The sequence below is a fragment of the Cuculus canorus genome, chromosome 6 (assembly GCF_017976375.1).
Source record: "Cuculus canorus isolate bCucCan1 chromosome 6, bCucCan1.pri, whole genome shotgun sequence".
Classification (NCBI taxonomy): domain Eukaryota; kingdom Metazoa; phylum Chordata; class Aves; order Cuculiformes; family Cuculidae; genus Cuculus; species Cuculus canorus.
The window spans coordinates 21151702-21176228 of NC_071406.1; the positions used below are offsets into that span (position 1 = coordinate 21151702).

Below are 24527 nucleotides of genomic sequence, written 5' to 3' on the forward strand. Positions count from 1 at the left end.
TTTAATTCAGCTGATCACGAACTAGCACAAGCACTACAGCCTGCACAAAAGGAGGAGCTGGAATATAATTTTCAGTAGCTGCCCCAATCATCCGCGTTAAAAAAATGTAAATTCCCCAAAAGTGATACAGACATCAATATGAACAGGGAGCAAATATATCCAGACACAGCACGTATTTGCCTTAGTTCCCTTTTATGACCATGCTAGTTTAAGTTCTGTAAGTCTGTCACACAATCTTTTGTCATTCTCTCATCTTATTCGCCCAAATAGTAGCCTTTCAGGACTAGGCTCAATATTTTTCCTTCCCTTCCTACCAGCAGACATTATAGATACATTGTTAGCTTTTCAGTATAAAAAGAACCTTTTCCTAAGTATCTTTACAGCTTTTTCCACATTAAATTAATGTATACAATCAATAATACACATCAGCACCCATTTTCCTGGGTGGCGGAGAAGTCAAACTACCTGCTTCCAGTACCTTCTCTTATACGCCACTTTCTCATATAAATACCTCTTGGAAAAAATACACATGAACAGCTTAATGACGTTATTTTATATTCTGAAACAGAAATAGTAGCATAGAAAAACATTTTATAGTGTGATTGCACACTTCATTGGTATCCAATATTTAACTAAAAAGGACAATTTTACTTCAGAAGAAAAAAAAATTGGTATTGTGTCATATCAACATATTATTTGTACTTTCAGAAGGGATGCACCCAGGATAAGTATTTAAGCACTTTAATCACAACTGAAGAGTTTGAAGACTATTGTGTAACTACATTAGGTATGAATCAGTCCCAGGGGTCAGCACCAATAAAAAAGTTCATACAGTTTCTTAGACTACATAATCTGTAAGAGTTTAAAAACAGTAATAATCACTGCAACTAATAAGCTGACCACTGACCAGTGGTATCTTTGCTTAGAAAAGGCAAAGTAAGCATGAAGGCACTTCACATATTCCTCCGATTTCAAGTAATTACTTTTTTCATATCTTGTTTGCTTTATCAAGACAAAGATGCTTTAAATAATGTTAAAAGTCCTAAGACCTCTTGATAACCACAGGATAAAATAATTCTGTATCTTAAAGAAACAGATTCTTCTTAAACACTTATCTTTGGCCACCAAACATTTGTCTTTTGTGCTACCTCAAGTCCTAGTTTGCTAGGATGCAATGCATCTTCTGCTCTAACCTTTTTTTCCTTCATCTTACAAAAGCACCACAGAATTAAAGTGAGCACATTTTTATAACGGGTTGCCAAGATGCTATACTAAAATCTTCTGAAGATTTTCATTTCATCACCATCATGTCTTTCCAACCTTCTGGATTACTCTTGAAGTGTTGACCACAGTGTGTGGTAAAGCTCTATATCACTTTTGTCCTTGCAGTCCTAAACAACCTTCAACACAGGAAAAACCTTTCCCAGCAAGTACACTAAGTACACTAAGGGAACAAAGATAAGCAATCACTGAGTGGCAGTGGTGCCAGAACTGGTCTGTTAGAAATGCATCTTCACCAGGGTAGAACCAAAAAGTGCTTCTCTGGATGACACTTTTGCATACTTTACTCTCTTGATTGCTTCCTTTAAATTTACAAAACAGGTGTGCACTACACAGAAGTATTTTGCTGAAGAACAGTTATATACACACATATACTGAACTGTAGCTTGTGAAGCACTTGCATTGCACAATACAACAAGAAGAATCTGTGCCTCAGGTGCCAAGCATTTGTAGCAAAAACATTAGAGTATGCCCATCGGGGGAGAGAGAGAGAGAGAGAGAAACGATTATCCTATTTTCTCCCATCAAATCTTAGTCCCCTATGGCAAAGCTTACAAATTCTTTCCTTTGGCAGCGGGCAGCTTTAGCTACTCTTTGAAACGCTGCAGCTTGTAAAAATTAATGAAAATGCTGCAATGGGCCAACATAAAAAAAGCAGTACATAGAAGTGATGAGGAGAGTTCATGGGGAGTCGATAACAATCAACTGTTTGGACGGTTATAGAAAGCCGAGTTCACCACTCCACAAAGTATTCACCTGTGCTTTGCCAATAATCTCAGCGTCACTGGGTGACTGCAGGAACCCATAGAAACACTAACAGAAACAGCAGCAAATCTGAAGAGATCACACAAACAGACAGCAATAACATTATCAAGATATTTTCAAACAGCAAAGATATTTCTGCTCAAATTCAGAGACAAAGCAACATGATGAACATCTCATAAGGCATCTTAAGTCCCACTTTAAGAATCTCTTCTATTTCTGACAGAATTCAACTCCCAGTTCTGATTAAAAAAAGTGTTTTTTGAAATGTATGTTCAAGATACAGTTCACAAATACAGACATTAGGATGTTTTCTACCCCCAAAACAAAGTGCTAAAGAAAAGTAATGTGAATGAACAATGTCAAGTGTATGCAAGACAGACCATTCGTCCCAACTTCTGTTGCTACCCTGGGAAGCAAAATTATTACCTGAAGACAAGAAGGAAGTAAGTTCAAACCATACTTATCTGGGAGACAACTTAGAGATGAGTACTCTACAGCCCTCAAAGGACGAACGATCGAACGATCAAGAAACCAATAAAGCAGGGCATGAAGTCTGGGTTTATCAACTTTCAATGAGATTCAATGACACTTTACCCTTGAGAGAACAGATAAATCTCTCTTACTCTCTGATTTTATTTTTCAATCAAGTAAAATAATAACCAAGTATAGCACTTCCCTCATATGAGCTGTCCTTCAAAGAATGCATTACGGTCTTCCTGATTCATGCTGTCTTGAACTCCTGTTGTTGACATACAGACTGTGAAGTCTATTCTTTTTACATCCCTCTTTTCTTTGTTGGGGAGATTTTTAAGATTGTAAACATTATTTGGCAGCTACATCTACAGTTTCTACGATAAAGCCATATTGACTGCAAATTCACAAGTCAACCTGCTGGAGAGAAGACTTGTTTGCAGACCTCCACATGCAAACCTTAACACTGTCAGTGAACTTTTAGTCGAGCATCCCAATCTCTCTTGTAACAGGGCTGAAATCAGCATAAAAGTCTCGCAATATAAGAATGGACGCTCATCTTCAAATGATGTTAACTGTTAGTGCTATAGGTAGCTTGAATTCCATATTCTTGTTCAGATTCAGTTTGTTTCAAATTGATTTGCTTCAACCGGATTGTAACTGACCTTATTTGGTTTCCTTACAAGCCACTGCAAGAAAAATTGTCTTGAGTGGTACCAGCCTAGACGTACTGGATGAACAGAGAGCAAAAGGCAAATAGAATGTGAGTAGGAACAAGAGTCTTAACAGTTCCTAGCAAGAATATACAACGGGGTTGTATTTGGAATATTGTAAATATTTGCAATTTTTTTACTGGTTATCATCTAAGATACTACTAAAAGACTGCTATCAAAGGTAGCACGCTTGCATTTCACCCCAATGGTTACAGCATTACATCAATTTAGAATAGTCTATACATTCCCCCCAATACACCATTACAGGTCTCCCATTTTACAGAACGAAATGAAGCAGATGAAGTGATTTATCCAAGGCCATAAAGCAAATCTGAGAGCATCGAACTGAAACAAACTTCTTGTATCTCTGCAAAAATAAGAAGGAAGTTCTTTTGCATTGTATGTGGTAACTATACAAATGCAATTTCTCCATCGGTTTTAGTCAAAATACAATGCATCAATAGTTCTTTATGCTAGGATTATATATCTCTCAGTAAATATTTCAGAAAGAAAGGGAAACAAGTTAAAACATGCTCAGTTCTAATTTGGGTTTTATTGTTTTAAAAACCTAAATGCTCCTTCCAAACTAGGACGTAAACTGAATCATAACTTTAGCTAATAAAGAAAACAATGAAAGCTCTCAGCCTTCCAAAGACAAATTAGCACACATTAGAAAACTTATTTCACATATGTCAGGAGAGCATACTGGGAATAAAAAATTAATTTGAATGACTGGCATTTAAACTGCATCCAACACAAAAGCAGCTCAGAACATTGTGATCTACAACCAAAGGCAGTTTGTAGACAGAAAAACTTTAAAAGCCACTGACATTGTTACCACAGCTGTGGAAGAAATACATTATGGACATCAGCTGCAACTGAAAAAGCTTTGACAATTCAGTGAGTGAAAAAATCATGACTACCACAAAATTATTAAGCATCAAATTATTATTATTATTGTTGTATACGTTGTTGCTGGTTAAAGCTTATTCCAGTATATACCAGAGTCACAAAGATGTAAGAGCAAATTAAGCTGCTGAGAGAACTATCTGTCCTCACCCTTTTAAAGCACGGTACAGAAAATTTAACATTTCCAGCCAACAATAGCACACATCAGCTTTCCAGCAGAACGTGTGCTTACCCAGATGAACAGGGCAACTGTAAATCCCATCCATTGAAGGTTAGCCCAAAGAAGCCCAACAGAGAGAGAACTCCAGCATCAGAATGCAGAAGCTGCCTGTTTCCCAAACCTTGATGAAAAGCAGGCTACAGCATAAGGAAGCAAAACATAAACTGTCTTCTAGGCACTGATGTGCTTGCTATGTGTAGATGTTAGTGACTGGAGATAGAAGAATCTATTATTCGTCACTGATTCTTTTGCTTCTGCCATCTCTTTACAAGTTTATTTTTGTAGGGTGACAAGGAAGGGAATGAACATTTTCAGAATATAAGACCTTTCTACTTCCTTACTGACAACTACTCAAAACAGCAAAGAGCCAGGCCCATTTACAAATTCAGTATTTTATTTCAGTGTCTACTTTTAGAAAAACATTAAAAGGACACTCTGGAATACCAATACATACAAGCAGAAAACATTACTGCAATTCATACATGGTACAACCACGGGATCTAGACCACAATAAAAATCCATTCTTTCAGTAAGTGTAATATTATGCATCTACTGTCTTTTCCCCATTCTACAAGGAAGACAATTAAACTACTAATCATGATTTTCCCACTACCTCAATTATTTGAGCTATCCCTATTAAAGCCTCCAGCAACTGACTATTTGGGTTGGAGTCCTGTGGAGATTTAAAATAACATTTTTAAACCTGCTCCACAAAAGAATACGGTGATCTTGAAGTATGGTAAATAAGATGCATTTGTGTAAGTGAAATTGATGGCATCAACGAGCATTAAATATTTCAGCAACAAGGAAGGTGCCTTGCTACCCTCTATATATAGGCAACTTAGAGCTCAAATGTAATTTGTTCCTAAATTGCTGGAGAAAGGCAAATGTGTATATCCCACCCACTTAAAACACATCTGCAGAAGTCTTTTTGGTACCTTGATACTGCTCCCTATCAATTTCTAACTAGAGAATAGTCAGTGGTGTTCTTCATTTTTTTTTATTTACATATCTACAAAAGACAGTTAAATTTCTCTTTCTTTCTTTCTTTCTTTCTTTCTTGCTTAGCTTTTACTGGAGATAAAACTATCTTTTATTTTACCACTGATGTCCTTCAGCTACATCTGCTAGTACAGACAATCCCACATGCCCCAGAGAGCATGAATGACAAGGTGGTTATTTAAACACCTCATCTTCTTCATATTCTACAGTCAGTCCAGTAAGAGCCCAGATTTGACTTATAGGCAGAAAAGAGAAAGACCAGTCAACTGATGCTGTATATCTTCACCTTTCCTTAAGACTGCGGTGAATGGTTCTTACAAGAGACAGGACTCCCCTGTTACACAGATTCCAGATGTTCTTATAGAACAGATACACTGAATTACTCTCCAAAGTGCCAGCATTCTTGGTAACTGACAAGGTGAGGAGCCCCCTCCTCTTTTTCCCTTCTTTTTTTTTTTTTTAAATCAGATGTCCCAAGAATTTTACTTCTCTTACAACTTCATGAGAAGTATTTGCAGTGTCAGTGAGAAACAGGACATTGCTGAACACAGTTTTGGTTTTAGCACGTTTTGTTCTGTGCATTCTGTCAAAAAAACCCACCCAGACTCGTTCCTTCCATAGATATCTTAATCCTTTAGAGCAATCAGATTTTATAATTTTTACCATTAGCTCTCTTGCAAACCTTTCCTAAATGTTTCCTAAGAAATAAAAGCAATTTCCAATCCTCACACTTATGCCTTTATTTGCATTCCAATGCAAGGCAGAAATCAGCATACCATCACATTTATCGAGTCATGGCACAAATCTTTGCTTTAAACAGTTACACATTAATCACAGTTTATCACTTGAAGTAAAACACAGACCATGGAGAAGTCACTTTCTACAATGTATTGCAAAAGAACATCAGTCTTTTCACATAAGAACACCTACTGTGAACTGTGATCATATTTTGGCAAAAAAATAATAATACCAAAATCTGAGGTCCAAGACAGAGCATGAATTTCCACAAGTACACATCATCCTTTGTTCAAGAATTGAGGCACTTCCTCACAAGGCTACTCCCCATTCAAGCCAGTCTCACAGGTCGTGTAAGCATCCCAATTCCTTCACTGCTGGCTATTCTTAAATTCCCCCAAGTTCATTACAGTGCCAAGTCTTATTTTTGTTCTGATGCAAGCCACAAAAATTCTGCAAACTTCAATGTGTTTTATGCAACTGGGAAGCTTTTTTCTTTCTTACAATGAATTATGCAGACTATCAGTATTAATGGGATGGAACCACCACCCTTCTAAAATAACACTGGCATTTCTGCATTGTAGACCTCAAAAGGTGTTATGATATCATAGTAATTTGGTGTTAGCATCCCCTCCTCTTAAGCCACTCTGCAGACGGCAAACATAATGAGATAAAAGCCTTCCTCTTAGTCTTTTTCTCTTACTTGCAAAATTTGGGTTTAGTGTTTTGGGGTTTTTTTGGTTGGCTGTGGGCTTGTTTTGTTTTTAAAGTGCAGGCAAGCCGAAGACACACCTTTGACAGCAATAATTTAATCTGGCACATAAACTAATGCTGGGATGACTGCTACTGGCCTTTAAGGACCAGACTCTAATCTTAAACTCTCATCTCAGAATAAAAACGGAGATGTGTAAGCCATCACTTAGGATGACGTAAGGCCCTTCCCTTTGCAAGAACTGTGGAGGTTTGCTGCATTACACCTATTGCAGTATGACAATATTCAAGTCCTTCCTCTACTTCACTGCCTACAACCACATACCACAAACTTTCCGGGACGGGTTGGGGGAAATTCATGTATGCAGAAAAGGAGAGCTAAGGTTGGTCCTGAACCCAGAAAACTCGCAAAAGTTACCATTCATACTCCATATAAGTTAATTGCCATTATGTGTCTACATCATACAACTATACTTAGGTTTTGTCCAAATTGCCGACTCCCATTCAAAATTTCATGTTAGATTAATGGCCAAAATATTTCATTTACATCAGGGTCAATCCTTCATAAATCATGTTTTGATTTCACGATAATTTTCTTCAAAAATTTAAACTGCACCTCTGCTGGAAGTAAAATACATTTTCACAACTCTTCAGCATACCCTTCCAAAACAGCTATTTATTGTTTGGTCTGAACTGTGCAATGTTATATTTACGGAACATTTATAATACCCTCAATAAAATAAGTCAGTATGGAAAATCTGAGTCACTGATGCAAACCTGCAAATATTTGTTTCTTCTGTAATGCAGCAGAAACTATTGCAAAAACTGAAACGGCACCTAAGTCATTTAAGAAGTGAAAATACAGGAATCTTCACCATTCTTGTGTAAACTACTGTTTCTATTCTATATTGGAATCAAGTACATTTCTTGACTAAGTTGCCAGTGTAAGATCATTACATTTTCTTTCATGAAAGTGTAATGCATAAAGGAGACGGACAATTCTCAATAAGACTTCCTCAGCTCTCTCTATTGGTTCTTGTAGAGCACCCATTTTTAAGGGATAGCACAGCACAAGTCAACAAAGAATAGAAATCTGGTTTTTTTAATGCTCTCATGATGACAAGTGTGACATCCAAGGGCAGAGCCATCAACTGACAAGACTGCCATGAACTTTTACTTACACTCACAGTTCAGAAATGGAATAGAGTGGACAGATCAGTGAAAGGAAAACAAAGCCATTAAAAGCTGAGAGGAGAGGGAAGGAGGGTGCACGTTCCTATACCTCTAGAGGAAATGCTCAAAAATGGGTACAGGTGCTCAGGGCACCCACACCCCACCCACTCTGGGGGATTCCCAGTCCAAAGCTGTCCTCCTTCAACTCTTTAACCGAGCCTTCTCTTGCTGGCACAATGATGCTTAGAAAGAGCAAAGCGTAGCCGCTCAAACTAGAGACGCTATTGTCACATAAACATCTTTTAAACAAGCACAGGTAATTCCCAGCACTCCTCATTCTGGTTTCAAAACCATGAGGTTTTACATAAATACCCCCAAATACTTATTATCTCTGCTGCAAAATTTGAACCTGATTTTATTTTGAGAAATTGCAGTGTTTTGCAGAAATCCCAGTAACACCGCAAATGTGCAAGCTTAGTAATTTAGTGTGATTTTTGGTTCTCAGTCATTAGTTTTCCATTTATTAGTTCCACTAAATAGATTTCATTCCTGAATGTTATTAACTGCAATTAATTCTTTGATTCAAATTTTAACAATAGTCCTTTCAGTCATGAAAGTGTACCTGTGCTGAGGACGATGCTTTCAATTAATTGCACAGAGGAGTTGCTTTGTCAAAAATAACACTTCACTTCAAAAACAAGGAATTCCAAATGGGATATCAGGCACGACCTGATGGCTAATACATACATGTAGAGAGAGGCTCTTTCACATTCCCTTTCTTTTCCCATCCTTTCTCCCTCCTCCCTCCAATCAAATCAAGGTGCTAAGGCCAGGAAGGTATCTGCAGGAATCAGAGGGAGCCAACCAAAATACAGCAAACTAGCAAAGTAAATTTAAAGTACTTACTCTGAAAGTTCTTATTCTGAAAGATGAAGAAGAAAGATAAAGATCCAGATCTTTAGAGCTTCTGGTTATCTTTCCTGGCTGCTCAAACGAATGGGCATTACGATGGTGAATTACTACTAAAAGGCCTTCTGTTAAGAGGGATCACTACATTCTCCATTTCTAATCAACATTTTCCAGTTCCACCAGGCTTTTCTATCATCCAAGCTGTTTACTTGCTTAAAATGATCAGAGGCGAAAAGAAAGAAGACAAATACAGCCTCATGTAGAGTCTTCATTAGTCAGTAGTAAAGGTGGTTTTCACTTCCAGCAATGTGGTCACATTAAAGGGTATTTAGGATAATATTCTACTACTGTAGAATTCAAAGAAAATTTACTATGATTTTCATCACCATTTCAATGTGAAATTCTGACTTCTTCCTTTTTCTATTTTCTACAAGGTTTCATTTACTTAGGCACATTAGAGACACTACTGTAATATACATTCTGCATTCGACACAGATTTTAAAGTTGTATAAAACACCTCTATTAAAGACACTAAAAAAAATTAAGGCAATCAAAATAAAACTTCAGCACGGTTCTTCAAAAAGTTAAAAATTAACATGAACATTACGAGCATAAATTTGCAGTTTTTATAAAATCCAATTTTACAAAACTCCAGTGTTCATATTTAGTTAGGTATCAGGAAGTAGACAAGGCTATGGCATTTAAAATCACAGACTTAGAGCTGCTCCCAACTAAGTCATGCTTTCCCACCTGCACGACTTCTCAGTTCAGGCAGGACTGAACCCTGCTTAGCGCAACGTGTGTTAGATGCGGCTGCCCTCTGCTGTCTATGACTCCTACACAGTACAGCTGGGATGCACACACCTTTGTCATCAAGTTGACATTTTTTCCCTTTCACTTCACTATGTAACTTTACATTTGCCTACAGAAGCACAGTCTGAATAATCATCTTGTGGAGCTGCTTTCAGTGCTAAACAGAAATCGGCTCTGCATGTGAATTATTATAATACCAGTACATATTTCTGCTCTGCTAGCCTTAAAGTATGTTTTCTGGTTAAAAACTTGAAGTTTTCAGCTCCAGCCATAATTTAAACTTCTTTAGCCAAGGGCACTTTTCAGCTAAATGAAGTCCCAGGTAATACCACTGGATAGCACAACCTCAAGGATGTCCTGCCTCGCCTGTAGTTCTCCCCAGAAACCTGAAGAATATGACCAGTATCAAGGACAAGCGCAGGAGGCAAGCGTCAAAAAAATGGCATGCAGGTTTTTTTGTGTTGTACTTATAAAGCTTTACAAGGTCTAACCAGGCAAATATATTTACTTTTCACTTTCTTCCCAGTGTTGGGCCAGGGCTCCATCGGAGTTTTTCTCTCCTATTAATTTTTTTTTTAGAACTACGAAGACTAAAGATCTAACTTCTCCATACAAAAGCAAAATTCCTCACATAGCTACTGCATTAGTCCTTCAGCAAATAGTAACAGATGGCAACATCACTTCTGAGCTACCTTGCATTTACAGAATCCTCTTCATAACTCATCTCCCCACATGTCCTTCCTGAAAAACTTCCCAAAACGTAGAAAACTTAACTAACACACTTCCACATCCTCTCAAAACTCCTCATTACTTTTATGAACAAAGACAGACAGAAAGGTTTCTTCTACCACCTTGCTCACCGCAACATTAAGGTGATCCTAGCAAGCCAGCTGTGGCTGCCTGCATTGCCAAAACACACTCTGCACCAACGAAATATTGGCCTATAGACTGGGAACAGATTTAATCACAACTAATTCAATTGAGTCACTTTCCACTTTGGACACCTTTCTGAATCCAAGAGAGGCAATCTGGTTTTGGATGTCATGAGAGCTAAGTATTTGAGGCTTTATTTCTCAGAAGGCAAACAGGTATACCCAACATTTTCCTGCACATTCTTAGCAAGAGACAGAAAATCTAGTAATTACAAATGAGGACAAGAAAATAGGGTTATCTTCTAGTTAGTTATAAAGCTTCCTTCTTGATCAAAGAATCCACCACCACCATCATGCACACCTGGACTTCCTTTATCCTTTCTTGAGTCTTTAACCAGGACTCCTTCAAACAGCACCTTTGAGAACATGCTAGTCTTGCACTTCACAGTAACGAAATCCTCCTCCGGTACTGAAAGCTTCAACAGCTTAGATAAATGCCAAGCACTTCAAGCTACAGGTCTTATCAGAGAAGTTCTCATTACATACCAACCTCATGTTAGTCTATGTTCTAGACATTTCTGAAGAAGTCAACAAGTCACGAACACAACGTTAGCTGGGGAGCACAACAATGATGCTACACAACAGTGTGACTCATCCATCACAAAAATGAATTAAGGTTAAACCATGATAGCTCACGAACTGGAAAATCCTTCCCAATATGGGAGAGGGTTACTTTTTAACCATGAGACTGGTCATGTGTGAGGCTTTAAACCCTGCCAAAACAAGTAATACAAATAATTGTAGAGATGCTTATGGTCATCTGAGGCACAAAAGACACTCAACTGAGCCAACTATTCTGAGGTTTCTTTTAAAGATCATCTATTCTGTACTAAATTAGCTCCATTTGAGAGGGCAAAAAATCCACCCTCACAAACTCTATAGAGATGGTAAAAGCAACCTATGAAAGGAAGGATGGAAAACCCATCCACAGCATGAAGTTTCTTGTATCTTATGGAACAACTACATTTAAGCGTAACTGGCAGAAATACTGACAGAGAACTTCTTCCTCTATGTTAAATATTAAAATGAAGTTGATGCAACTGCATGTATTTGCCCCTTAAGCCACCTTCCACTTCTACTAGCCACTAACACAGGCATTGCTTTCTAATTATGTAAGTTTTTGTCAAACTTATATTTTATGGAAGAAGTGTTTCCATTAAGTTTTACTTCCAACAACTTAAAAATAAACAAAAATCCCCGCATGGTCTCAGTGACAGTTTCTCCTCTATTTTCTCTAATAATACCCAACAATAGAATAATAGTTGCTTTTTTTTTAATTTGTAGCAGTATTCTAAGTAAACTGAACAACTAATCCATTGCAATGGAGAGGCCTCCCCCGTAGAAAGTCTTGCCAAATAGAGCTTAGCGGCTGTTTTCCAGAAAAAGGGTTCCAGTATGGTATGTCCCTTATCTTTCTATACCAGGATTAACGAAATAAGCATTCCTTAAAGTCTTAAGGATCATAACAATGAACATACATTTTTATTAATCATCTGAGCTCAAACTAAAGCTGCTCTCTGCTTTTCAAAAGGTCTGGAGTCCAGCTGTACTAAGACCCATCACTGGGGAGGTGTACCCATCAGATTAAATCCATTACTGAAACAAGGAAATGTTGTGCAGGAATGCCTTCCTGAGGTGCGATCATGCTCTTAGAGCTGTCCAAGAAATCTGAGATCTAATTATATTTTCCTCATTAAATGCAAGAGATTGTTAATTTCTTCTGTAAGGTAACATGAGTATTTCCCTAAATTAGCTGTACTGCAGAGCTAGAACCGCAATCCATCAGTAAGGGTATTTCTATTGAAGTTTTAATAAAAAATGGTATCACTCACACTAATCACCTCTTTATATTCTCATAGGTGTTTCCCAGTAACTTACAGCTCTGAGCTTTAAAGAGCTTCTATTAACAGTGCAGAGCAATACCACCTTCTCCAAAATAGAATTCAAGTCCAATTATTACCCAGATTTTTATTTTTTTCACTAGCAGCACTTCAGACAGCAATAAAATGAAATACAGATACATTTTTTCCCCTGTTCACTTCGCAGAAGTAGCAGTCATGCAGGAGATTTTTAAAATTAAAGAAACAGGATTATAAAACCACAAAATTGACCCAGGGCCTTTGGGCATACAGAGTACTTAGAGTTATAATTAATTTTTTAGTGTGACAAGATTTCAAAACTGACCGTGGAATTCTGGAAGCTGTTTCCAGTTTCCTCTATTCCAATATAGCAAATCTAATCACAAGTGAAACAACTTAGCATTCAGTTCAAAATTCAAACCACTTCAACATGTGTTAATAAATAGTGTATCTAAGCTCCTGCTGCGCTATCGCATCACAGGGGTGTACACAGCGCTGATCCAAGCAGGACAGGGCACTGCTCACCACACCACCCAACAAGGCAGAGGCTGCGGTCAGGGCTCCCACATTTCTATCAATGACAATAGTCTGGCCTCGGAGCATGTCCCCACCTAACAGACTGCACTGAGCTCAGACTATTCACCACAACCTTTTCTCCAGTTCTCCTTGACACCAGCAACGCTCTCACAAGCGAAGAGTCACATTAATGAAGCCCTGGATGGTCTGAAAGATGTCGCACGGTGTAACACTCCTTTCTGCGGATCAGTACCAGTATACACTTAAGCAAATTGTGCACGGGAAAAGGCAAGTAAATTCCAGAACTGTTTCAGCGTTATACTTAATTACTAGGATAGGGCCAGGAAGAAGGGCATAATTTCAAATTTAGCAGAATTAAAAGCAAATAAAGAAACACTGGATAGGAGGAATATTTGCACAATGATGTAGTTCAGAACTCTGATGCCAAACAGTATTCTAAACACACACTGTAGGTGTTGTTTAACTATCAAATTTGGGTTTAAAATGGAACATATCCTTACAACATCAAACCTTTTCCTCACTCATACAAGACCATGTGTATCTGCTTTCAGGATTTCACAAACAGACCTGAACTCCTATTTAATCAAAACAGCTGCCAAGTATATGCTGTAAAGTCAGAAGCAAAACACGAGAACACTTTGTCAAGAGAAAAGAATTTAAAGTTAAAACCAAACTGGGGCTGAAGCTCTGGGCAACAGAGCAAAATAGTTATACAGGTGGTAAATACAAGGAAAATTCAATTACTGATCTGAGATCTACGCTAGCAGTGGTGCTGCAGATCATTAGTTACAGGCATTTCACACCAAGTGCTGCAGAAGATCATTTAAGTGGTAATGACACCAGCTCCTTCCCATCTCTTGCCCCAGTGAAAATTCTTTTTTCCATTCAGGGGTTACTTATTCCAAGAGTGATCTCTTAAGACATTTTACATGTGAATGTTTGAACAACGAAACTACGCTTACACAAGCTTTTTTAAATAAAACCACACAGTTTTAATATTATGATTTATTTATATTTTATGGCGTCTTAAAACAGCAGCCACATGCATAGTTGTAACAAGTGAATTAAATTTTAAATCTCTAATGAATTTTAATAGTGTCCTTTTAAGCTATAAATGTTTTAGCATTTTCACTAGCTAAAACCTAAACATTTTTTCAATTCTTGCTGTCATTAAAAGACATATTAATTTGTGTCTAGCACTGTACAGCTTTTTTTCAGAATCACTCCTCTTCCAAATTCAAAAGAATTGTTCAAAAAGTCATTCAGAAAACTATTTCTGGTGGCGCACCTGAGGCTATCCCGCATTTATGTTGCAACTCCGGATGTTAAGTTACTTAAACACACGCCTGTATGAGTTAACGTGCAGTCTCTGAAGCTGATGTGAGGATACAGCTGGGAGACAAATCTCATGAGGCTCACGCTGTACCAGAACCCCCCTGGTACCAGAACACACCTAAACTGCTCCTGTACGGCCCAAGATGTAAACTGAATAACAAACGACTATTTCCCCACAGCTACGTGAATTTTATGTGGTCACTGCTGCCCCCACATGGCCAAACCGCTGAACTACGCCTGCCCCTCCCCTGCCCCTTGCAGACTTCCAGCTGCTCAGCACGCTACCCCTCTACAGGCTCCTCATTCCAGCTTTCCGCTCCAGGCTCTCATAAAGCCTGATCGCTGCCACCAATTTCCCAAATTACTTCCACCTAAATGAAGACTAGAAGGAACTTAAAGCATGCAGATCTTGCTGACAATCTCTTCCAATACAGGCCACCAGCTGTAGGAACAATTCAGTGTTGCAGAACTACTCTAAACCAATATTCACAAAGACCACAGGAAATCTTACAAGTTCCAGTCCTGGTAACTGAAGCCTAACTGATGTGCCAACAAAGGCTGGGACAGTTCCTTTCAAGCAGTGCTCTCCTCAGAACATCCTCCCGGGAAGCCTGCCTTTAGAAAGCCGTGCTCCGCACACTGCCCTGGCACCTGCCGGCTCAGCAGTCTCTGAGCAGGTTCCTCATACTGAAGAGACATGGTGAGTTAGGTCACCACAGAAGGGAGTTCCACAATCTCTCACGCACAACAAGCAGGAGTCAACATTCACTCCTGTTTATGAAGAGCAGCTTGCTTCATACTTAAGTTTTAAAACACTTACCTCTTAAGAATAATTTTTTTTTCTAGTTCTGCTGCACATCCCCTGGTAAACTCATTTACTCAAGGGACAACGGCACCACAGAAACAGCAGCACATGCCATAGCTGTGGGTGTTAACTCCATCACCTGCGGGATAAGACTCCACTGGTCTGAATAACTCAGCAGCACTCTTGCAGAGTTTGGAATCAAAATCCATACATTTGGGCATCAGATTTGAAATAATCCAAAGAACGAGGCAGTCTTCAACAAATAACATTTATACTATCTTCACCCTCTTTCTAGGTGATCAATGAAGATATAAATTTCACAGTTCATGAACCTCTGTGTTTGCAGATCACTTTTTATTTGTACATTGCACCTGTAGCTTTCTAAAAGGGAATGTGAAAAAAATCGTATCATGTACGATGACAAATACCACATATCATTTTGGCACATCCAGAAAGGAAGTCAAAACGCTCCAGGGCTTCCTGGAAAAAGCTAGGCTGCAGAAACCATTAATTCAATAGTCACTGTCTTTCAATGACTGCATAAGAAAATAGCACAGTCAGTCAAATGCACTATAAAGTGAATGAACAGCCCCTGCTTTCTTTTGCACACCAGTCAAGTAAAAGACGCAAATAAACTCACCTTTTTCGCTCTTTGTGCTATATTAGGTGTTCTAGTGAGCAGCTTTTCAATCAGGTATTCTCTATTCTGCAAAATCAACATTTGGTAAGTTAAGAATCAATCCAAGGAAGGAAGAAAATTCATGTAGATTTTAAGGCATAGCAAAATTTACTCATATTAAACGTTTTACCTTGGCTTTCTGGAAAAATTTGCATTTTAAAAGTTCTGCTGCTGTGGGCCTGAAAGATCAATAATAAATTAGAACAGAAAACAAAGACCCCTCTTAGTGAATACAGTACAAGACGTTAGTTAAACGATACGTCTCTAATACTTTTAAATTAGTACTGTATGAATGGGGAATGAAATAGCTACCAAATCAATTCACATGTACTCACTTACCACACATGAAAAAAATTAAGCCTTCCTACAGCAAAAACATCAAAAAAAAAAAAAGGAAAGAAAAAATCAGTCTATAAGTTGCCAATTTTCCCCCTTTTTCTTTTTATTTTTAACACAAATGCATTTTACCCTTAAAACGAACAAACAAAAACTGGAAGAGTCAGGAATCATGTTTTTCCCCGAAGTGGCTCTATAAGCAAAACGGAGCTTTGCTAATAACTACACTTTCCAAACAGTAGCATCAACACCTGCTACTGTCATTCTTTTACTTCATTGACATCAGCAGGTATTCACAAGAAACTATACTGGCACTATTAACACAATGCAAAAACCAAAGAGTCATCAGGGGCATATTCCAACCGTATTAAGGTCAAAACATAGACATTTCATTTTTACTTGCAGTTCTGTTCAAGTCCCTTTCTTCACATCATCGTCAAGTTTATATTTTGGACATTTTCAACACATAACCACGATCTCATAGACACTGAAGTGATTCCAACAGTAGGATTTGTCTCCCCTAGCTTCAGGGATTTAAAAAGCTACTTATCTAGCCAAAGACAGATTTGGGTACCGAAGCAGACTCCGGTAAGAAAGCAAAGCACCTCTTGGGATGAAATAAAATACTCTAGGTTCTTCTCAGTCCTTTCCATTAGAAGCCCATATCACTATCCAAGGCTAGTTTTGACATGGCTAAATTTAGGATGCCAAAATCTCCAAGATTCATCTTTTCCAGAAGAACAGAAGCAACATCTGCTACGTTTTGCATTTGAATTAACAAGCAAGAGACTGGCTTCATCACAAACTACACAGGACAGTGGAAAACTTCAATTTGGAAAATTTCAGTCTCAAAAAAGCCGCTAAATCTGCCCTGTATTATTTCTCTGAGGATATATCTGAAGAATAAGTGAAGAGTAGTAAGTCATGTATATGTATATATCAGTTCACTGCTGCTAGAAATAATGAAACAACTCTGACATTAACAAAAAGCATCCGATATAGAAAGTAGTTCCATAGACCATTTATTTTTATTCCTCTCCAAAGCACCAAACTCTACAATAAAGGAGTTCCTATTAGTGGTATTGTGGAGACCACCAGGCTTAGCAGTAATTCACACATAAACGCTGGATGAGGAAAAAGGAAGGGGAACGTTTAAAGCGGGGAAAAAAACCCACTTTTTGAGTTTCAGTGATCTGACACCATCACATCTCATAAGAGCAACATCCAGAGTCAAAAGCTGGATTCTTAGCAAAGTTTCATCCAAACTAGCGTTCTCCATTCTTCTACCATTGATTATGCCAGACACTTCTGACACAGTGGCCTGGACACGCGTTCTGGGCCTGTTTTCTGCACAGGCTGTAGCAGTGAATCACAGCTGAGGACTGTAAGCAACGTCCTTGGCAATGAGGAGAGAGAGAGGCACCCACATACAGACCACTAAAAGAAAAACATCATGGTCTGAGTCAGCAACAGCGCAATGCCAGCCCTAGAATTTGCCAAAAAGAGCAAGCACGTCTCCCACAACTGACACAATGACTACGGAAGTATCTCCATGCAAAATTAAATCCTGGCTTGGGAGAAACAAAAAAGTGATGACCCCACAATGTTAAGGACACTTTTCTTTTCAGTTAGAGTAACAGGCACACAGATCTAATCACATATCCACCTGTCTAATTGTTCAATTCAAGGCACTCCTGAGTATGAAGATATTGCACGAGTTCAAATCCAGTGCAATAAATTAGCATAATTAGTTTAAAGCTAATGTTTCAACACTGATGTCATAAGTACAGATCAGGTAACTCAGTATTATATACTCAAGAAGAGGAGGAAAATAATTTTTACTATTTACTTCTCACGCTTTCATACCAATTTAATCTCACACTGAAATCTGCTGGACACTGGAAACTAAAAGTTTGATTATCCAGAACGCATTTCATTTGTATCCGTAAGCAGCCAAACTGCAGTCCTGCCATTTAAAGCATCAGGACTTGCTATTAAGACCACCCATTGTAAGGGGTTTGGCAATCTGAAAACAGTACACAAATGATCCTTCAGTGAAAAAAAATCATTTGAAGGATTTCAAGAATAAAGATGTTACACAATCCCTTTTCTTTATTATACTTTTCTCTAATATTGCTGCTGTTACCTTTCTGACTTGATTCTCCACAACAATATCCTGGACTTAAACTAGTGTATCATCAGTGAAAAGCAGAACACAGCACAACATCCACACAGTACTCAATCAGGACTGTCCTCCAAGAACAATCTTTTTTCCCCAAAATATCAGCTCTGAAACTCTTCAAAATAAGTGATATATTAAAATCCCTTAAGAAATAATGTTAATTATAATGTGCCTCCTCTAACACTTCAGCAAAAGAAACTTGCAAAAATGGGTCCGCATAAAAATGAATAAAGGATTAAAAAATTAACTATTCTGGGAAGACGGGACCTCAGCAATGGTTTTGTAATAGACATTTAACATTTTCATGATCTTGGCTATATCCCATCCACAAAACACAGCAAAAAATAACAAATCACAAAGACACTGACATGCGACTGCTTATATAAACATACGGAAAACTCTAAACAACCTTGGAGCCCCTAAATTCAGAGCAAAATATAAATCCATCATAGTAAGTAATTTTCTCTGCAAGTATCCAGGTTAAAGGCAATACTAAGCTTACATTGATTTTTCTCATTTTGTAACATTACATTTTTTTTTATTTATTTATTTTTTATTTATTTTAAAGGCCAAAAGACTGATATGTTTGGTTACCTACAGTTCTGTCTGATCAATCTGAACAGTTTTGTTAGACTTAAGCACAATTTTAACGTTTATACTTTGCCTCAGATGAGAAATTAAGATATAGATTAAGGTTTCTTTGTTTGATCAGACTTAAATTCAATAGTATATTTAAGTATAAATAAACTAGGTAAACAACCCAGAAGAGGAAAAATTAAGCAACAATTGAGTCAATTTCTTCTCCCCAGATGAAGACCTCTGAAGGCTGCTATTCCAAAATTCAAATCATACACTTAAAGATGGTATTTAAACACTAGAACTTGAAGTAGGCTGTACATTTAAAAATATAATCCCACTGTACATGGCAATAATGACCCACCTTTTGGAAGGATCTTTTTGAAGGCATAATGAAATAAGTTTTCTAAAGGATTTGCCATATTTTTTCATCATTTCCTTGTCCTCTACACCTGTCTCTAAAGTAGGAGGATCATTTTGAAGTGTCAGCATTAACACCTACAGTAAACCCAAAAAAAGACATACTGTAAACAAAATCAATTAAAAACATATAGAAATTAAAAGAGAACAAGTATTCCACAGAATTCATTTATTTCGATAGCTTGAATTGCTATTAAAAATTAAGTAGGTCTAAGTATCTAGCAGCATTAATAATACAGTTAACAGCATTAAGTAATACAAAATGATTGTTACTTTCATAGGAGGATATTTGTGATACGGTGCTGCTCCTGTTGCTAACTCAATGGCAGTTATCCCAAAACTCCACATATCAGCCTTGAAGTCATAACCCCGCACCTGGTAGAGAACCAGAAAGGAAAGACAAGAAGATGATGATGTCACACATTCCAAAAATTAAAGACTAAAAAAAAGAAAAACAAAGAAAAAAAGTATTTTTAACATTAGAAATACCTGCTCCATTACTTCAGGGGCCATCCAACATGGAGTACCAACAAATGTTTTCCTTACTTTGTTACGAGTAACATCACCTCCCGTTGCTAAAAATGCACTAACACCAAAATCTAGGAAGGGTGAAAAAAGTCAAAATTTGTTAAACTACCAATAATAAAGCAAACGTTTGACACTTTAGAAATGAAGTCAGTTCAAAAAGGTCCATTAATTGGAACTCTCCATCGCAGAGCTTACCTTTGTTTCATGAGACACTGTTCTTTAAGTGCTACAGAAGAGATGGTGTGGTTTCATCTGGGAGATCTACACTAGGACATCGCCAAGTTTTACCACCTAGTACACCTCTTCCTGAATATGGTTACGAAGGATTCCAGTATGTTTGTCACTTAAAGTTTTCAAATGAACGACTTGAGCCAAGGTTTGAAAGGTTTGCATCTGTTATTATTCAAAGATAAGGAGCTCCTTCTGTATAGCTACTAAATTGGAATGCAATTTGAAGAAGACAGAATACTATATATAATGTAAATAGTCATTTAACAAATCACAGATAATCACCAAAGTGATCAACTGTATTTAATAGTAGGTCATGACTTACCAACATAGAGAGAAATACTGTCATTTTGAGTGGGGCTGTGTGAAGAGTACTTCAGACTGCTATTTACAAACCAGTTATACTGAAATCAGGTAGTTTCCTATAGACCTACTTCCCTATGCTCCTGTAGTGTTGTTTTTCCCTATTAACAAAGCATTAATTTGAAAAGGAGAAGAAACAGCAAGTATAAATGGGTGAAGAACAATGAAAAGAAAACAACAACCCCAAACCTACATATGCTTCAAAACGAAATATTTCAGCATCTCACAGCGAAAGATGTGATGAGTATTTAATTAAGTCAAGTAAACGTTTCACTGCAATACTGGTCAAAGACTGTGGTATCTTTACAGAGAAGAAGCAAGCTTTGATAGCTACTCAATAAAAACAAGACTTTAATTTCCCATCCCAGACACAGCTTTTACAAACATGGGTCATTTAAGAAAAGACTACCTACGGTGGCAAGCTTCCTGTGACACAGGAGACAAAGCATTATGGAGAACAAGTTACATAAAGAAGAAAGGGAAACATATTACAAGGAAAGAACTGAACAATTTGACAGTGTTAGGCACTAGAAGTCACAGCCGAAGAAAAAGTAGATTTAATGAAGAGCTCCAATTTATTAACCATATTAGTAAAACACTTTGACATTAAAGGAAACAGAGTGGTGCAAATGAGCACAGTCTACAAATCATGTATTCCCTAACATCTTTTTCACCTCAGTCAGGGCTGGACACTTGGCCAAGCCTCACCCACGGCCAACATCCAGAGTTACCGCTTGGCATAGGGCTGGGACAGAAACGAAGCCTGTGACCTCCACTGGAGCTGAACTGCAAGAAGCCCCCTAAGGGAAGGCAGAGACTGCAAAAACATTTCTCCCATAACCTCCTCACCTTGACAGTGACTGTAGACTTTACCACATGTAGGATTATGGTTAAGACTGGGAAAGCAATAAAGGATCAAGCTCCTGCAAGAATGGGGCTGGCCAAGGAAAGCTTGGACTGCCATTAATTCTCCCCGACAAATCTTTCTCCTGCATCTACCTTGATTATCTGAGGCATAGGCTTTACCTATTTTAATAAATTATTTTCCATACATTTCCGGGTATGGATTACCACAGGACTGAACACCCTGAGAACACCTGGTGCAATGGGTAAATTCACACAGACACCTATGCACAAAATCAAGGAGTAGGATCTTCTGCTTAGACTCTTCAAAACACATTCTTTTTTCTGATAAGTTGCATTGAAACTGTCACTTCTTGTATGGACAACACACATCAAACAGCCCATATCCTCTACACTTCCACCGGTCTCTGTGCATTATTGCTATATGCTCCTTACCTTCTCTCACGTACCTGTTCCTTAACTGGTTTCTTTGATATTTTGACCTTCATCAGGCAATTTGGGCTTAGAAGGCTGAAACCCACTAATCATCTTGTCTGCCCAAAGCACCAGATGTTACAAATTCAATCATTTTAAGTAGAACGTTAAAGCTGAGGAACTGCAGTGACTATTTAACATTGTATTTGTGAATAAGTCTAAAGTTTCCTGCTCTGTACAAGGGTATTTTTTACTTTAAAAATAAGTCTCCCCACTTCCAGCAAAACAAATAGATGTGTATTTGCTTCTTTCCCACCAAAGACTAAGCAGATTCTCTGTGCAGAATCTCTGGGGTCCTTAATCATAGGTCTCCGTAGAGCTATCCCAAGTCTTTGAAGTATATATGCTCTTCTGTATCGGCACAAAATCTTTTGTCAGATAAACACTGGGCTGAGCTTCATTTGTGAGCCATAGCCCCTTAGAATCCAAAAATGCTAATGGACAACCGTGTCTTCAACACTAGCAGTGTGCATTATGGACACCTCTTTTTATTACGGGAACTTGATGCGTAGGAAAATGAGCAGTCAAAAGAACCGAGGTTCTTCTAGCAAGTAAAGAGAAGCAAAACTATTAGGTATCTGTTCTCCAAAGGTGAACAGAGATGTAAAATGGATGAATTTCAGCCTCTCTGACATTCAAATTCGCTTTCAGCTAATTTGCAATATTCAGTTGCTCCAAACACAACAGTTCCATACCTTCAAAGAAATAAGTTTGCTACTGCTGACACTTTTCACCTCTAGACTGAAAATGACCTGGTATTGAAATAATGCATCACAGAAAGACACATTCTGCATATCTACACAGCCACTGAAATTCCCGAGGCCAGCATGCACTGAAAGCAGCACAAGTAAAGCCTTTCTCATTAAGATGCCTACAGCAAAAAGGAGGAAAAGGTCAAGAAATCAAGCCCTGGAGTTGAAGTAGAAAAGGCTAAATGAAGCTATCTGAATCTTAAGACACCTGATTACTGGGAGAGTAGATTTGATTATGCATGAAAGCAATAGTCTGAAGTCAGCTTTTTTTCAGATGGTTCATGAGACTTTATCTTTCAACTGTCTAGTAATTATTATTATTTTTAATTAAGTTGGTTGTGTGGACATCTATTCATTTACAGTAGGTGAACACCTAATAAATACTTGAATGACAGACCTATATTCTCAGTGGTTGCCCAAACTGCTATAAAAAGTGGACACAACTTTAGGTATAATCAAGTGAATAAATAAATATTGTCTTATTAAAATTCCAGTTTGTAAAATTGACTACCTAATTAAAAGTTCTTGAACTCAAAACAGAAGATCTAACACTTTCCAATTATTAAATTGTTCACTTGCCAGCCAATCTTTTCCTGTCTAGTTTTACAGACTTCAGGTACTGGCATATTAAAGCCCTCAAAACACATGTTTACATAGTATTTTGAAGGCATTGTTTATATAAAAGTATAAAATGGCTATAGCCATTTTGATGACTGAGGGCTACCAGACACAAAGCTTTCATCGCTGGTTCATGACCTGTATATAAACTGTGAAAGGCTGGGGAGTATGCTGGCCAGGGCGGGGGCCACTGGGGAGCAGGTATCATCACCTGCCCACTCGATTTTCCAGATATCTGATACTAACTTCAGAGATGAGATATGGGATCTTGCGCAGTACTTACGCTCTCATGAAAAGCAAATAATTTCATTCTTACAGACTACCAGTCAAGAAGCATACAGATACATTCACGGGATGTTTAAGATGCCAAACTGTATCCAACTGATAACATGGCAAGACAAACGGCAAAAAACCAAAAATAATTCCCAGAGAGATGTATGTCATGTATTTCAGTGACTAGTTAAGTTATAGCCATAGTCCTCACGAAGGGCAGTACATACAGATTTTTGAACCCCCAAGAACTATTACAATTACTTGCAGAAATAAATGAAATAAACTTGAATGAGTTACTACCATTTGCAAGCTGTTTAAGGTATATGGGTGATTCATAAGCAAAGATAAAGAGGACATCAAAAACTTTCCTTATATATTTGATGGGACACAGAAAAATATTTAATAATTTCTAAATCATGTATCATTACCAAGAATCCTGAAATCTGAAACCGGATAACTTGCAACTACAGCACTCCAAAATGAATAGTTACAAGCCAACAGAAAAATTTGTATCTATTGCCCCCAATACAGCTGCAATTCTGCCACCGCCATTACCTGCTATTTGTACAGAGCCATCTTCCCCCAGAAGAATGTTGCCAGCCTTCAAATCTCTAGAACATACAAACAAACATCGCTTTTATATGTGAAAGCACATATGTACATGTTTTATGTAAATAAATAGATAAATATTGCATACTAATTGGTTTCAAAAGACAGTATTTAATATTTAAGAGACAAAGAAGAACTGAAGTATAAAACATAACTGATTTACAACGAAACAGAGAGCAGAACTCAAACTCACAAACTCTGCCTCAAATTCAGCTTTGGCATAAAATCAGCACAATTCACAGCTAAATTCTGAGAACAGAAATTTAGGTCCGAAGTCTGTTTCTACCACCTTTTATAAATCTAATCTCACAAACAGAGCTTTCTCACATCTATCTGCACCACTGATGAAAAAGAACAGATGAAAAGGAAGTTTTCCTCTTTGATGTCTTCAGAGGAGAGACCTGTCTTCAAGAAAGGTAAAAATACTGTACATTTCTACCCAATGAAGCTATTAA

The 24527-nt window shown here is 37.7% G+C and overlaps 1 protein-coding gene across 3 annotated transcripts in view; it reads right to left on the reverse strand.

Annotated features, from left to right (window-relative positions):
- Positions 1 to 24527, reverse strand: part of STK39 (serine/threonine kinase 39) — a 98910-nt gene that overhangs the window by 48613 nt on the left and 25770 nt on the right. For all 3 annotated transcript variants that reach the window (XR_008450338.1, XM_054069567.1, XM_054069568.1), the window contains exons 5-10: positions 24019 to 24074; positions 19853 to 19962; positions 19637 to 19738; positions 19308 to 19441; positions 15980 to 16028; positions 15811 to 15876 (exon numbers count right to left, since the gene is read on the reverse strand). Coding sequence is in view for 2 of the 3 variants with exons in the window: in XM_054069567.1 (XP_053925542.1) it covers positions 15811 to 15876; positions 15980 to 16028; positions 19308 to 19441; positions 19637 to 19738; positions 19853 to 19962; positions 24019 to 24074 (517 nt within the window). In the remaining variant the exon portion in view is untranslated. The remainder of the gene's footprint in view (positions 1 to 15810; positions 15877 to 15979; positions 16029 to 19307; positions 19442 to 19636; positions 19739 to 19852; positions 19963 to 24018; positions 24075 to 24527) is intronic.